At 34.4% G+C, this 16,059-nt stretch overlaps 2 protein-coding genes across 6 annotated transcripts; both read right to left on the bottom strand.

Moving 5' to 3' along the window:
* Positions 1-236: 236 nt before the first annotated feature.
* LOC116778887 (casein kinase II subunit alpha) lies at positions 237-4,995 on the bottom strand. Of its 3 annotated transcripts, none has more exons than XM_032672962.2 (7): positions 4,870-4,995; positions 2,474-2,757; positions 2,194-2,381; positions 1,910-2,102; positions 1,609-1,838; positions 1,342-1,490; positions 237-1,189 (listed from the first exon to the last, which is right to left on the bottom strand). In XM_032672962.2, the coding sequence occupies exons 1-7, from the start codon at positions 4,904-4,906 to the stop codon at positions 1,101-1,103; spliced, it is 1,170 nt and encodes a 389-aa protein (XP_032528853.2). In that variant the 5' UTR covers positions 4,907-4,995; the 3' UTR covers positions 237-1,100. The 3 variants fall into 3 exon arrangements, with proteins under 3 accessions (XP_032528853.2, XP_032528855.1, XP_032528854.1); XM_032672964.2 differs by lacking the exon at positions 4,870-4,995 and adding an exon at positions 3,119-3,324 and having other exon boundaries at positions 2,474-2,898; XM_032672963.2 differs by lacking the exon at positions 4,870-4,995 and adding an exon at positions 3,119-3,324.
* Positions 4,996-5,247: 252 nt separating this feature from the next.
* Positions 5,248-14,281, bottom strand: LOC116778265 (trafficking protein particle complex subunit 8). 3 transcript variants are annotated; one of them, XM_061529981.1, is made up of 20 exons: positions 14,211-14,281; positions 13,973-14,125; positions 13,727-13,888; positions 13,355-13,643; positions 13,145-13,289; positions 12,881-12,944; positions 12,451-12,551; positions 12,191-12,379; positions 12,004-12,104; positions 11,484-11,732; positions 10,955-11,237; positions 10,470-10,652; positions 9,114-9,417; positions 8,714-9,005; positions 8,244-8,379; positions 7,718-7,937; positions 7,139-7,356; positions 6,201-6,997; positions 6,006-6,120; positions 5,248-5,652 (listed from the first exon to the last, which is right to left on the bottom strand). In XM_061529981.1, exons 1-20 carry the CDS (start codon positions 14,227-14,229, stop codon positions 5,521-5,523), a joined length of 4,152 nt encoding a protein of 1,383 aa, XP_061385965.1. In that variant the 5' UTR covers positions 14,230-14,281; the 3' UTR covers positions 5,248-5,520. The 3 variants fall into 3 exon arrangements, with proteins under 3 accessions (XP_061385965.1, XP_061385964.1, XP_061385966.1); XM_061529980.1 differs by having other exon boundaries at positions 12,863-12,944; positions 14,211-14,280; XM_061529982.1 differs by having other exon boundaries at positions 12,863-12,944; positions 13,973-14,263.
* Positions 14,282-16,059: the final 1,778 nt, after the last annotated feature.

Raw genomic sequence — 16,059 nt, 5'->3', positions numbered from 1 at the left:
TATCTGTGAACTTTTCATTTAGGAAAAAATATTTTGAATTTTACTTTCAAATCACCTTGCTTTTGGGTTTAGCTAGAGAAAGACTAAGTAGCGAAAATTATTTCTATAATTATAGATAAACTTCCATCAAAACATTTATTAACACAAAATACTGTGTCCTAATCCTTAAATGATTTTCAATCCCAGCAAATAATCATAAGGAAACAGCAAAGTAAATAACAAATAAGTCCAAACCATTTCCAGGCAAAGTTAGTTTGTTTATTAAGAAAATTTTGATGCAACAACTTGAAGTTATCACACTAAAAATAAATTATAATCCAAGAGGCCCATTTCAATGTTGAAGTTTGAATCAAAATTTTTATATGGGACACTAACATAACTTACTAAAAATATACTAATAGAAGCAATATTTTATTTCACATATCTAATAATTAAAATTTACTGGTATTCCTTAAAATCATTCAATGAAAGAGGCGGTGTTACATCGTAAAATTTTGTATTTATCACACATATCTACACATTATCATATTACATAAATACAAAATTTTATATGAAGTACCAACAAAAGTTCTAACCAGTATTTGCAAATGGTATGCGGTGTTATCAATATATTATACAAGTAATTACAATATCATACCATAGGTTAATAAATGCAAAAGATCAAGTGCAATAAAAACTCCAGGGGTTGTTATTTCGAAAATTCATACAGAATTTGAAAACAAAAAAAAAAAAAAGATCTTGGTTCTTTCTTATATCCATCATATTAAGATACTTTAAAGTAACAGTTAAGATCATTTTCATTAACTTGCGGTTTGTAGTTTGTACCAGAGATAAGACACTTCAAAACAATGAATTAACCAGATTTTACTATAATTAAACACTAAATTATATTGTCTTTCCAAATTATACTTCTATTTAGTAGAACATTGGAATTACAAAGTTTTTAACTGAACAGAAATGGCGCTCAACACTGTCCCAAATGTATGTTATTCATTTAATGGACTATTTGGTGTTTTCAACTCCTCCTTCGTTAGGAATCTTGTACAGGTAAATATTTCATTATATAATGTTATAAAGAATGTTATGGAATTTTATAACAATTATTCTGCTGCATTTATTGGTCCTTGCAATGCATTGGGACTAGGAGAATTAGAAGACACCATCAGGCCTTGCACTTTCACAATTGGATCTGAAAACATATACACTATTGTTTATTTGATATTCAGACCAAGATATAACCAGAACAATAACCTCTATAACCAGATGATTGGTATGTAGAGAATGCTGGATATTAAATAGATCATTGATTTATGTGTATATAAAATAAATATTTTAGCTTACAAAAGTAGGGATGATCCATTGCTTCACGGGCTGTATGACGTTCATAGTGATCATAGCGTAACAGACGATCCAGAAAATCTAGAGCTTCAGGGGAAACCAAATGCTGATTTTCCGAGTGTACAAACCTTTCCCACCGTTTACGAGAATGTCTGAGACAGAGGAATTTGTATAAAAATACAATAATAAAATATATGGTAAAAGAAAATAAACAAAATAAGTGTCAATGAATTAATTAGTACCAGGATTATTTATTACAAAAAATATTACCTTCCAAGAATATCATGAAACCGTGGATCCAATTCTATATGATATTTGTCCAAGTATTCAAAAAGCTCTTCAGTGCCCAGCACTTTGGCAATGCGTACAAGCTGGTCATAATTATCATGACCATGGAAGAATGGTTCTTTACGAAAGATCATAGATGCCAACATACAACCTAGTGACCACATATCCAAAGAGTAGTCATACATTTGATAATCCACCAAGAGCTCTGGACCCTAGAAAAATTATTTGATTTAATAATAATAATAGGAAGAATATCAATATAATTTGTAAAAATAAAACTAACCTTAAAGTATCTAGATGCCACACGAACATTATACTCTTGACCTGGGTGGTAGAACTCGGCTAACCCCCAGTCTATGAGACGCAGCTTTCTATTATCATGGTCAATCATAACATTATGGGGCTTCACATCTCTATGCATAATACCCATACTGTGGCAATAATCTAAAGCCTTCAAAAGTTCATACAAATAATACCTGAAATTTATAAATAGATTTCGATATTGAAACATAAATATTTCATATTTTATAATAAATAAACATAGTTTTAAATACTACAATTTGTTACCTTATATCATAATCTGACAATGTTTGATACAGTTGTTTAAAGTCAGTATTGTTCACATGTTCAAATATTAGAGCTGGAGTACGAGATACAGGATCTTTAACAACAGCCTCTAATGTTATTAAGTTTGTGCCCCCTCTTAAGTTCTCTAATATTTTTATTTCTCTTTTAATCTTCTTCTTTTTGACAGGCTACAAAAAACAATCAATTATACATACATATGAAATAAAAAGCAATATTTTTTCACTGTTATTACAATATGAAAATTTTTGTTAATAAATACCTTCAATATTTTAACTACGCATTTCTCGTTATTTGTGACATTTATTGCCTCAAATACTTCACTGTATTTTCCGCGCCCAAGCTTTCGTACTAACTGATAATCTTCCTGGTTACCCCAATTCACCACATAGCTCTCATAGTCCCAGTATTCACTTGGTTTTTGTGAGTTTACATCGGCATATACCCGAGCTCTACTAGGTACTGCCATCGTATTATATCTTTGCCAACCTAAGGTCTTTTCGACGACACTCTTACCGGAAATCGCATATGTCTTGAGTAATGATACTGTGAATAAAAATATTTTCGACGTCACTTTCAGATATTCACTAGCACACTTGACTATGTAATTTTAATTGTTCAATTTGTCACTGGGAATCATTACTAAAGATTATGAACGATTACGAGTCACTTGTATTGATGTATAACCTAAAAAGACATCCAACTCAATTATTAAAAATCAAACCAAACGTCGTTTAAAAAACAGAAAGTAATTATTCTTAATGTGTATTTTAACGAACAATTGAAATTTCTTAAAATAAAGCTACTTTTGAAACGATTACATGAATTAAAATTTGAAAGTCTTCAGATAGAAAAACGCACGCCATTACTCGTCAAATGATTAAATGAATCAGGCACATTCCCATACCTAGCACATTCCTCTATGTAATCCTATTTTATAAAATAAATAGTTTAAGCATACATAAACGATTTGAAAATTAACAATTAACTCGAAGTCTGTTATACAAATTACACTTTTATCACATAACCGGCACAAATTCAGCAAAATTCAAGATGGACGCCCATCTATCTACTATTGCCACTCTAGTCTTGGTGTACTCTCTCCCTCCCGCCCCTGCTATACACCATTTTGTCGACTTGTTGTTTGTTTGACATTGGCATTTTAGTTACGGAATTTATATAACAGACTAAAATAAATAAGTAAAATAATAAAATCGTAGTTTTGCAAAATACTGCCTTGTCGAAATGTTGATAAATATGTATTTTTCAACGGCCTACGTATAATCAAAACAAATATACATTTGCTCAAGTTTCTGGCACGCTGTATTGCAATAACGACTTAATTCAATTGATATTATATATATAAATTAAAATTTTGGGAAATTGCTAATTCAATATATATAATTTTGTCTTGAAAGATTTACATGAATTAAGTGTAATTATTTACTAGTTTCTTTTTTTATTAAGTATTTGCTACTATTTTTGTCCCATTAATGCTCTTTTTTTCTGGCGATAGTACAGTTTCTAGTGATTAAATAAATTTTGACTGCATTTTTCCATTAATGTACGTAAAATTTGCAGAATATGTAAAAATTATGGAAATTCATCAAAATAATAGCATTTATTTTATTTTTGACAAAGTGTAAGATTAAATATTAGTTTAGGACTATTCTGTATTAAATAATTGTGAGGTGTATAACGCCCAATAATATTTAACCTTTAAATAAGAAAAAGTCAGCAATGTGATCAATTGTTAACGTAGATAGTAGGTATACTGTTAAACGCATTTCCCAAGTTCAAAAATTTTTACAACATCTGCTCAAAAATTCTTGTTTGTATTTTCTAGTAAAATAAAGGAGAAATTCGCCAACCAACATACTGCGTCCCCATGTGTTATAGTGTAACAAATATTTTGGAATGCTATACTTTGTGTGGTAAAGGGTGAAATTCTCAAAAGAAGTGTCAAAAATATCGTTGGTGGAGTTGCAGTGAGTGAGCAATGTTACGTTTGAGTCTTATAGAGAAATTCGGACATTATTAACTTTTATTTGATATTTATTTAGTTTTCTTTTAGTATTAATAAAAAAATCCATACAGATTAATCGGTAAGGATTTATTCATGATCTTACTCAAAAAAGAATGTAAAGGAAGGGTAATCGTCGTTAAGCTACGATAATGAAAGGGAAATGTTTGTCTGTGACTTTACAATAGCCTCCTAAAGTATATATAGATGATATCAGAAATTATTCTTTTTTTTGTTATGTTACCATTCTTTTAATTTGATTTTAATACAACTTTCATGAGATGACAGAAGAGTTTATATGGAATTACAAGAGTGTTTAAGGTTTAACAGTTTACTGATATTGTACAACACACTAATATATTAAATGCGGATAATTGATTGACGGTCAATAGTGTTAATTTTTAATAATATATCACATAAACATCGGTTAGCAATTACACATTACGAAATAGTTTAATTCCTGAAAATGAGATTCCAATATCTAAATAACTTGTACATACGTTTTACACACAGCTCCTTTATAAATATTTTTATTGTTTAAAAAAATCCGTCACTGATTTTTGTAAGAATATGTTACACAAAAATTCGCATTTATAATATTATTTAACAGATATGTCATAATACAACTGTCTCACCTGCAATTAATGAAATAATAGTTGCAAGAAAAGTCATATTTTCTTTGATGTATGTTTTCTTATTTTATATTACTTAATTTTAAAATATAACACGCTATGAACAATGCACAAATCATTGCGAACATTGTCGTAAAATTCGATCGTAACTATTTTGAACATTTCAAATTACATGCAGTAATACGAAATGAGATTAAGGCAGAAATGGCTTTGTTTGAATTTACCATAAAAATTTAAAAGTAAAGTGTAATCTGAGAATTATGTAACAAACAATAAAGAAAAGTTATCGAATATAAAACATTGGCATCATGAATTAAATGTATTTAGGTATTTAAAAAAGCGTAAATATTTATTGGATGATTTTAAAATAAAATTCATATATAATAAAGAAATATTTTATTTAATAAGGAATAAATTGCACTATACAAATTAAATTGTGGCTTATCGTTCCAAACATTCGCTGTTATAAGGCATTAGGCAAGAGGTATACTGGTCTTTTCAAGTTTTATCGTAATAGATCCCCACTACATATCTGACCAATCAGCAATCGACTACTCTGAACGAGAATAAACTAACGTACTTCCAACCATATTAAATGTATAAGGGGAATAGATTTCTATTAAAACAAATTCAGACACCAGTGTGTCTCTGCCGTTACATCTGCTTAACGACCAACAGTGAAGTTGTATTAGGAAAGTATGAGTTGAGGATTTGGTCGTGTTTGGTAGTGACGTGGAACGCACCACCCACCAGATAGGTTCCTGGAGCGGCACACAAAGCCCGAACCTGGGGATAATTCATTAACATTGCATACTTAATACAAACAAGACACCCTTAACAGTTCTGTTAGACGATTGTAAAAACGACACAGACTGCTGGCACGGACTAACATTTTTTTCACAAACTTTTATCATACATACGTATATTCTTAATTTTTAATAACAAAGATTAATATCAAGAATGACACATTTAAAATAATATAACACTTTCAATAAATATATCGCATCCAAGGACTATGTTAAATACTTTTTAAATGAAACATGTTCTACTTGTTATGTTGTTCTACAAGTAGCTTAAATTAATATTATCAGTGACATTTATGTAACGAAAATTTTATATAAGATAATATGTTTCAATACCTGAACTCTTCTCGACTCGAACTTATCCAAGGTCACGTTCACACCCAATTCTTTGGAATCCGCATCTAAACCGTTATTAAGGGCCCCGGCCCATCCAATCTCTCCCGAAGAATCTCTAGAATCATAGTAAGATATAACATTATAATTATAATCAGATATAATGTTCATGAAACTAATTACATATAAAATAGATACCTGTTCTGTTGTTTATGCATATCAATAAAAACTGTTACCGGTGATCCTTGACAATTGACTATGTTCAAGACTACGGGTATCAGGCATAGTTTATTTGCTTTGAAGTTATGATTAATGTGGTTGGAATGTTCGACTTTGATGATGACGAGGTCGTTATTATCATTTTTACTCTTCACATCGGTTATATCTGTGGCGCTGTCTAAATCGTCGAGTTGTACTCCGCTTGTGACTTCGATGGGCAATTTTTCTCTTTCCCTTGATAGTGTTTTCGTAAAGCAATCCATCCATATGCTGTGTTGGCCGACGACTCTGCGATTAGTCTTTCTATTGTTTGCTTTCCATCTCAAAACCAACATGGATTGGATCAGGCCAGAAGTATTCGCTGGACTTTGAATAGATTCCAAATTTTCTAGTAATGGAGACATATAGTCAGTTACAAATTTAGAATAGGGCGGCTTATTAATGTCATCTTTGGTTTCTGGGTGATGTTCTGCGAATTTAAGGCAGGAGTACTCGACACGACCGTCCGGTAAATCTCCAAATATTCGCGTACTTTTTAATATGAAATGAATTCTTTCACGTGATATCAAACAGTTGTCGATTTCCGACGAGTGTCTGCTGTCTGTCAACCTCCACTGTCTGCTCAACAGAGAAGCTTCTAGAACTTCCAGCGTTATGTCATCTTCTTTTTCATTACAAACATTTTTCAGTTCGATCGAAAGATGCATACTTTCTATAACTTTATTGCCAACAGTACTCAAACCTCTGCGCGGAGTCACCGATATCTCAACGGTCTCCTAAGAGAAGACGCAAATGTTATAAAGTTACATCATCACTTTATCAAAGGAACTTAAAATACTGAAACTTATAGGAGTATGTTACAATGTTATCGCAAAAACATTAAAATGCAAATGAAATATATGAAAAAAGGTACCGACAATGGGTTTAAAACGGAAGACGTGTCTGAGGAGGCGGTGCGGGCGAGCTCGTTGGCCGGTCTCGTAGTAGGCGAGTAAGTACAGGTCGGAGGCGCGGGCGTGTGGCCGCAGCAACAGGGTGGTCCGCACGTGCGCTCCCGCCGAGCACTGCGGCACTACTGACGTCACGCGACGAGCAGCCGACATGGCTCGAGCCGCCGCACGAGCTGCTCTCTCGTCTGGAAATGTTAATGATTCTAGACAATCTGACACAGTAGCGGTTGGCCGAAGCGCGGATAAGATGGTGATTATCACACATATTATTAAATAGAGCCCATTTATGTGCCACTTTCAAACAATCAACAACAATTAAGCAGACAATGAAATTCATTGTGAATTTCAAAAATAAATTATAAAATAATGTACTAATACTTATGTAATACGAAATATGCTAATTGTTACTCTTACCGTGATCTCATATATTCTATCAAGAGTTCATATCGTATCTTATATTAAGAGTTAGGAATACCTAGTTTTCAATAATAACATGGATTCCAAATTAGGATGTATAAATACAGCAATAATATATGTTATATATACCTGTAAAGTCGGGGGGCGGTCTATATTTTTCGTCATAGAGAACGCCAAAGTCGTCTACGTTATCACTAGAGCCCACCACGCCACGCCACGCCATACACTCCGGGTGTGACACTGCTAAATACAGGTTTTTCAATGTTACCGGACCAATGTTACAGAAATCCACGTCCACTGTTAATATTTCTCCACTTATTACTTCAGTCACAGTTTCCGATAGTGTCATCTGAAGATAGATTAATACACGTTAAGCCAAGACTTTTTGATATAATCTATTTTGTATAAAAATATCTGTGTTGATATGATTTACCCTATCACTATTATAAGACTCTTTATATAAAATAAAAGATTCTACACGAAAAAAAAAACTGTATGAAATAAAATTCATAATGACAGATTAAATAAGACATAAAAATAAGACAATTTTCATATGAATGATTACAATAAACGACTACAAAAAGTTCTAAAGATAAATTGAATTTGTTCACAATATCTTTGTTTAATTATTATTATACAAATATAAAAGTTGTACCTGAAGACACGGCGCGTGTGGTATGACTGTTATTAGTAACAATTTATCAGAACAATTAGCACCATTCTGTAAGTTTACTTTACCCAACACTGAAACGCCATTTTCATTATTCTTTCCCTCTCCGACGTTTATCAGACTACAAGTAAAAAAAAAATTCTAACATCAGTTTAGAAGATGTCAATTTAATTAAGAACTCCGTGTTAATAAGAAAACTGGATGGTAGGTGAAATGTTTTTAGGGTTTCTAGCCTTATTGAGTCGATCAACTTTTAATATAGTATAACACAGATTGAAAATAAAGATCAGATAATAAAGCTGGTACAAATTTACAAGGAAACTTCTTAAAATCTTGGTGTAATGAAAATTAAAGGGGCATCAATATATGATTTAAAATAAAACACTTCTTGGAATTTACTGTCCTTTGATCTTTTATAAGATGCTTCATAGTAAATATATCAGTATTTAACTTACTTGAACGCTAATCCCTGTATGGACAGCTGTCCAGTCTGTAAGGGTGTGACCGTTAGATTTAGCGTCTTTCTGCACTCTCCTTCCAGTAAGAACGATTTCAATTTCTGTCCACGTATAACATTACTCTCTTTAATTTGTCCCGAAGCTATTAACGGCTCGTTGTTTAAAATCTCATCGCTAGAAATCTCTGTATTATCCGCTTCCAAAGTGAACTGCCACAACAATTCCAACTCCTTCAAGAGTATCGGAATTTTCAAAGGATTATATAAAGTTATGGCAATCTGAATTGGTTCTGAAAAACAAATTGTTTTTATTGAAACATAAATATGTATCTATATTAGACAAGTCAAAAAAATACAAAGATTACTGCTTTTTAGGTTGAGTGTTTTCGTGAACCTACCTCCTTTGGGTACAATGGGGTTGCTATCTGTTTTCTGCGTATACAAATCTATACTTGGTTTAAATATCATAGGGACGCTTCCTTGCGCCACCTGAAGCAGATTCTCCTCCAATTTGTGCCAGTATGGGAAATCTTTAGAGGAATTCCTCTGCGGCGGCAAAGAAAGTGAAGAGGCGGCGATACGTCCCGGAGACGACAAAGGCATCGGACCAACGCATAACACCGCGGTGTCCTCTACTGATAACAACGGCACTGGCAACACTGGAAGGTGTTCCTTAAACTCCTCTAAAGTTTCAACGAATTGCTGAAAATTTTATAAGTATTAACTATAATTTCTACCTCACTTTATCAATATCAATGATACAACAAATTAAACATAAGGATAATAATTGAAATGGGTACTTATTAAAGTTATTCGGTGGAAATTCAGGGCGTAATTTTCAGTAGCCTGTACACACTTAAAGATGAGCAAGCGGCGTTAAAACAAAAAATATTGTTTTAGGATGAATAATTAAAATAAAAACTTTATTTAATATTAATCATTATTAATAACATTTTAAGATAAGATGGTTATGAGTGGTTTGGTGTTTGTATCTGCCGAAATATATAAAAAATATATATATGAAAAATTTGACAATCAATTATAGACATCAAAAAGAACACAAAATTGAGAAACCAGACTGAAATATATTTAAAAAACGATTCTGATGATATTTAAGACCTCCCGCTTTTACACATTTAAATAAAACGATGTTTTTCGGAAATATAACGTGAAAAATTCTGGTTTAATATAAGATTGACAGAGTTCCAATGCAGTAGTCAAAAAAATCGTATAATGGAAAATCCCCAAAAAAGTCCTGATATATCATGATAAAATCGCGAACTCAATTATAAAAGCAATAGTCTAGATATTGAATAGTATTTTCATTAATAAATTTGTCTGTCCCGGAAATCTTCGCATCGGCATAGAAGTTTGCAACCAATAAGAATATAAGGTACACTTCTGAATCAATCAGGTTTGGGCAAAAATATTCAATTACTTAATTTAAAAATAAAAGACTCAAAAAAGAAACGAGATGACAATAACAAACCTAAAACCAAAATTTTGCCTCTGGAAGAACGACCGCTGAATGTTACTGTTAGAAGTTTCTACTCTAAAAATGTCAACAATTTAAACAGCATGCAGATCACCTCTCCAGGAGGAATAATTTACAATGAACATTCGGATGCAGATTGGTCTATCAACGTTGATTCAAAAAGCTGAACCTGACAAAATTTGTCAATATCCAGATGTAGCCCTATTGGTATACGTTACCTCCATCAAATATATAACTAATAATATAACATGTCTGTCACCTGGTGAGCCAGCATGAACTCTCGGAGGAAGGCGTCCTGCATGGCGGGCGGCTGAGGGGAGTTTGGTGCGAGAGGAGCCGCGAGCCACGACACAGCCTCCTTGACCCTCAGCGCGCCAGCTAGACGACCGAGAGCAAATTGCACGTGGTCCGTTGACAGCCGCCAGCCACTATCCTCATACACCTGAACAGATTACATAACATATATTGTTAGGCATCAAAAAGTATGCATTGTGAGTTTTTCATGTGTTTTCTGTTGTATTTCGATCTATCTCTCTATATCTTTATATAAACTTTAAACTTTATAAACAGCCAATAAATCAAAAAAAAAATGTCTTGTTTTAGAACTACCTCTTCAATTTATCTAGTATATAATGTTGCTGATTTGTAAGGATCAAGTATAGTAATTAGTAACTACTTTTAAAAGTAAAACGTCACTATTAAAACTTAGAGAAACATGAGTAGAGAGGAATACTATTCTATTACCTGATACGCCCGCTTGTAGCAGCGGTACGCGTGTTTTTTTTGTCCGGCTTTGGAGAACCTGTGTCCGGCTAAAACCATGTGGAAAGCGTATTTTCTCGACATTATTTTGGTAGAGGGCCCTTTCAAGAAACAAAGTGCCGCTTGTTCTAGAAGCATAGCACTCCGCAAATCGCTGTCTTCTGAAGTCATTCGGATAAGTTGCTTAGCGGCCTCGCCATAGAACCCGGCACTGATGAGACACGGCACGGAGAGGAGAGTAGCTCGAACAGCATATTGCACCATTCTAAAGAAAATATTTAGTTAATAGCCTACATATAATTCAGAATTTGTGTGAGGAGGAGTTTTTGTGATGATATTTCGGGGAATACGATAAACATTAATAATTCGGTATTAAAAATAGTGACAAAAACAAATTTAAAATTTAACACCATATTGCGATTGATACCTTATCACTAGATTACTACACTTATTATTATTATACACACTCTCGAAAAAACCATTAAATTGTTAAGCGACACCAAAAACTAACCGGCACGTATTCAGATATGTGACTATGCTTTCCTCCATATAGCCAAAGGTCTTCCGGTTTGCATCGCCGGCCATGAAGGCACTAACGGCGGCCATTTCAAGAGCCCCGGCATAACAAAGCCAAGCGCTATCCGCGTAGAACTCACGCTTGGCCGCGTGGTAACTATCGAAAGCACGGGACCATTGACCACACATGAACCACACGTCGCCAAGACGACGAAGCTGTAGCTCCGGACAGTCGCTCGAATAACTATAAAATATAAATCACGTTTATAGACATATTATGACGTAATAGAAGCAAACACAATATTGTTCGGTGAACACGGTTGTTGAAGTAGGATTTCTCAAAGGCAAGACTGAATAGTTTATTAAATAGAGCAGATTTTGAGAGAAAACTTAAATAATATTACACCTTAAACACAGTACAGTACAATGCTAGGCTAATAATTGTAATCACTGCTATAGACTATCAGTAAATCGTTATATATGAGCTATACAAAAAAATGTATATCAAAACTTACATGACCGTATTGTTCACAGTAGTTGTTCCAGACTTTCCAGCTGTAAACCAACGCTTCGTCGCCGACAGTAAAGATCTACTGACGCCTTTTTTATTTGCGACCTATATATTTTACATATTATCCAAAATCCTCTCAAAAGAAATAAACATTAATATCTTTAATATTTATATAATTTTCACTAACTCACCACTTCATTTAGTTGTGCTATAAGCTTTTCTAAATAAGGAACAAATGCTTTAGATACATAGTCTTTTAAGAATGATTTCATTGACTCAATGTCATTGGCATTTAATGCTGCTCCATGAATCTCACTCTGTCTCTCTAATTGTCTTCCAGCAACATTTACACTTTCCGAACTACCGGAGAACGAATATGGCTGAAATTAATACAAATTAATCACAAATATCTGAATATAAACTAAAATAATATTTGCTTTTAAATACTTACTTGTAAACTATTTGCATTGTCGTATGTGTCTGATTCAGTATTTGTCAAAGGATGGACACCATCCGCATTCGTTGATGTTGTTAAAGTATTCTGTCTATCATCTGTAAAGAGGTATTAATGATGTTGTAACTAAAGTAAATAAATAATCTTATATACAATACTATATTGCATGAAGGTTCAAAGCCACTAATTAAAGAATTAATAGAATAAAATGGTTTTATATTAAAATAGAAATATGTTATTATATGTTTTTATACTTAATAGCTTTGTAATGCATAAGGTAATACCAATTCTTAATTATAATTTCCACTAAAGAGACACGAGATATAAAATTAAAAATAATTTAAAAGTTTCACGTTAAGCCAAGTTACAAAATAGTATATAATATTATTAAATATAATATAATGAATACCTAATAAACTGACATGACCTGGTTGAGCTGTAAGTTGAGCATCATGTATACTGGAAGAGCTTGAAAGTGAAACTGTTTCAACCTGTCAAATATGTTTAAACATTACTCTTTGTATGTAACATTTAGGACCCAATTAAATTAGAAAATAATTTCAAACAGTACAGTTATATAAAATTAGAAAATATTTACTTCAAATGAAAAACACAACATTTTTTTAATCAATATTAACATCAAATGATATCACTGATCATTCTATTATTTTCAAATAATAATTGTACTCACACTGCTCTCTGATGATTGTTTAAGATAATTTGCCCAATAGTCTGTTGTTAACTTGGGTTCGTTAGAAGTCTTGGAATTAATTGATAGCATAAAACAGTTGGTAGCACCAAAGGTTTGTTTCATTGTTTCAAACATTTTATCAGCTCTATAAATTATAATAATGTTATATATTAAATTCAAATAATTTAGATGTTAATTATTCAAACTTACTTCTCTTTGGAAATTGCAGAAACATCATGTAATAAGAGATAAGACTTCAAAACTGAACTGTTAAACCACTTTGGTAGTTTGGGAGGGGTGACATTTTGAAGTTGTGCATATTGTTGGTTAAGAGTGTTGTATGTTTCAACTATGTCATCTTCAAAAGTGGTGGCAACTATTATACAAGCCAAGAAATGTTTTGTAAATTCATGATCAGAGGGGAATTGCACTTCCAAATATGTTTCTCTCCATGCATCAAACCACGGTGTTGCTTGAGGTACATCAAATATTTGTGTATCTGCAATAAGTTGTATCATATAAATCAAGGCAATGTTATGTTAAAAGCACCATCCAGTTAATATTTATATTGTGATACTGAACCTATTTTCATTATAACAGTTTTCTCATCATAATTATGTAGAACTGCATTATTAAGTTGTCTTCGGGCCTCTGTTGGCTGAAGTGGCTTCCAAAGCACATCTCTAATGACTAAATTTAAATTTCTTATTGAACAAAAATTTCCTCCAGGTTCCCGAATTTGACCTTTATAATAAGAGTAAATGCATTTATTATATTTTTAGTATTAATTATAAGCAATGCAAAAATCAGAAATTTCTAATTCCGCACCTTCCCAGTCTAGTTGCGTAAACGGCTGCAGCAACTCCGGTAAAGTTAGATTATTTTTACATACTATATTATCCACTTTTGGACTGCATAACGTAGCAATTATTGGAGAGAATGAGTTTTGTATAAATTCTTGCGCTGTTTTAGTCATTGCGACTATACTTATAATGTTTAAAAATACACATATATTATAATCGATTTAAAAAGAAATAATATAAATTTACATATTTTATTACTATACCATTAAAAATAACAAGCATAAAATTTTAAGACATGTATACTGTAATATCAGTATTCAGTATTTATTCACATCTCAAACTATGACAGCTGTAAGATGTCAATTAACTACATTCATATAGTTGCCACAATGAACCGTTTCAATACGTATGTGAATCACCCGTATTTGATAAAAAGCTACGACATTTTATCTATCTCCCAGCTTTGCTTAATTTTAATTACTCACAATAAGCAATATATAAAATATGTAAATGATTAATTAATTAAAACTTTTTTTATAAAATTATTTAAATAATAAACGTTCCTTTATAACTAACTCTATAATAATACTATAGCTTGAAAATTTACTTGTTTCGTCCGAACAGATTAAATTTAGGTAGGTTGTTTGGTATTGAAGTAGAACGTTACCTGCCGTACCGGACGAAGGCGCGGGAAAATCTAGTTCACCAAGCCTTGATCCGACTGTGGGAGAGAGAGCTGTTTTATCGTATAGCTGAGTTGATGATGCGAATGGACACGCCTTGTTACATCCAGGAGGAATTCCTTTCTTGGATCTAACACCGCGCAGAATTGGCGGACTCGCTTGGCGAAGAACTCTAGCTTCCAATCTTTATAAGCACGATGATTGATAATTGATGCGTGCGTAGGGTTGTCATGGCCTCCTTCTATAAGAAGGTGATTGCAGCAAAGAAGGCCGCAGAACAGGACAGGTGAGTCAGCCGGATCCGCTGATACGGTCCGCAGAGGAAACTGATAAGAAAGAGGCGAGAGTATGTCCGTATGTCCGCCGTTTCTTCTCCCAGCTGTACGTTCCTGCTAGTGTGGCCTTGAGTCTCTCCACCTTCTAAGGCCTGCATCCCGCTCTCATCAGAGGGGATATTCCACCGGATCGTCAAGATAATTACTAAAGCGATACAGTGATGTCCAAAGATGGCGATTAGGGTTACCGTTGGTTGTTTTAGTGGGTGTCAGAGGAGATCCGGGCGGTTCGCTGGCAGGGGGAGTCGCACCTTACGCGGGAGTGGGGGGAGGACCTAGCGGGGCAGCAGTACGGTAAACGTACAATGACAGCGCTCCGTCCGGCCCTAGAGCGTTGGATGAGGCGGAAACGCAAACCCCTCACTTTCCGTTTGACGCAGGTCTTCACCGGGCACGGGTGCTTCAGTGATTACTTGTGTCGGACGGCAAGGAGAGAGCCGAAAGGAGGCTGCCATGAGTGCGGCGCTGCGCTGGACTCGGCCCAGCACAACCTCGAGGTGTGCCCGAGATGGGCTGCGCAGCGCCGAGACCTTGAAGCGGCTCTCGGCGGAGTGGACTTGTCGTTTTCGAGTATCGCAGAGAAGATACTGAGAGTGACAGGTCCTGGCTGGCAGTGTTCTCCTTCTGTGAGACGGTCATGTCCACGAAGGAGGCATCTGAGCGGGAACGGCAGGATGCTGTCGATGCACCCTCCCTCCACTGACGACGGACGGGGGTGCGCCGGAGGCGGTATCAACGCCTCCAATAGCGCCCCTGCGCACCGGGCTGGGGTCGGGCTGGTAACCCGGCTCCTGTGAAAGCTCGGCGTCGTCGGGGCGGTCCTAATTGCCGGGGTCGCCACCTTTCTCCGAGGGAGTAAGTCCGGTCTTTGCCCAGGACCGGCGAGTCGCTGGTGTGCCCTGTCGCTGATAGATCCGGGGTGCACCAACATAGCGGCCGATGGCTTTCGCAGTGGTTTTAGTGAGTAGGGGCCTGCCCGGGCCGAGTTTCACACATCCTCTCCGGCCCCACCAAGGCCGGTTAAACGGGTCGCAAAAAGAGTTTCCTTGCGTCATAAAAAAAAAGTGGGTAAAACAACCAATGGTAACCCTGAT

The sequence above is a fragment of the Danaus plexippus genome, chromosome 6, assembly GCF_018135715.1.
Source record: "Danaus plexippus chromosome 6, MEX_DaPlex, whole genome shotgun sequence".
NCBI classification, from domain to species: Eukaryota; Metazoa; Arthropoda; class Insecta; order Lepidoptera; family Nymphalidae; genus Danaus; species Danaus plexippus.
The sequence above is the reverse complement of the archived record's forward strand: the minus strand, read 5'-3'. Positions and strand labels throughout refer to the sequence as shown.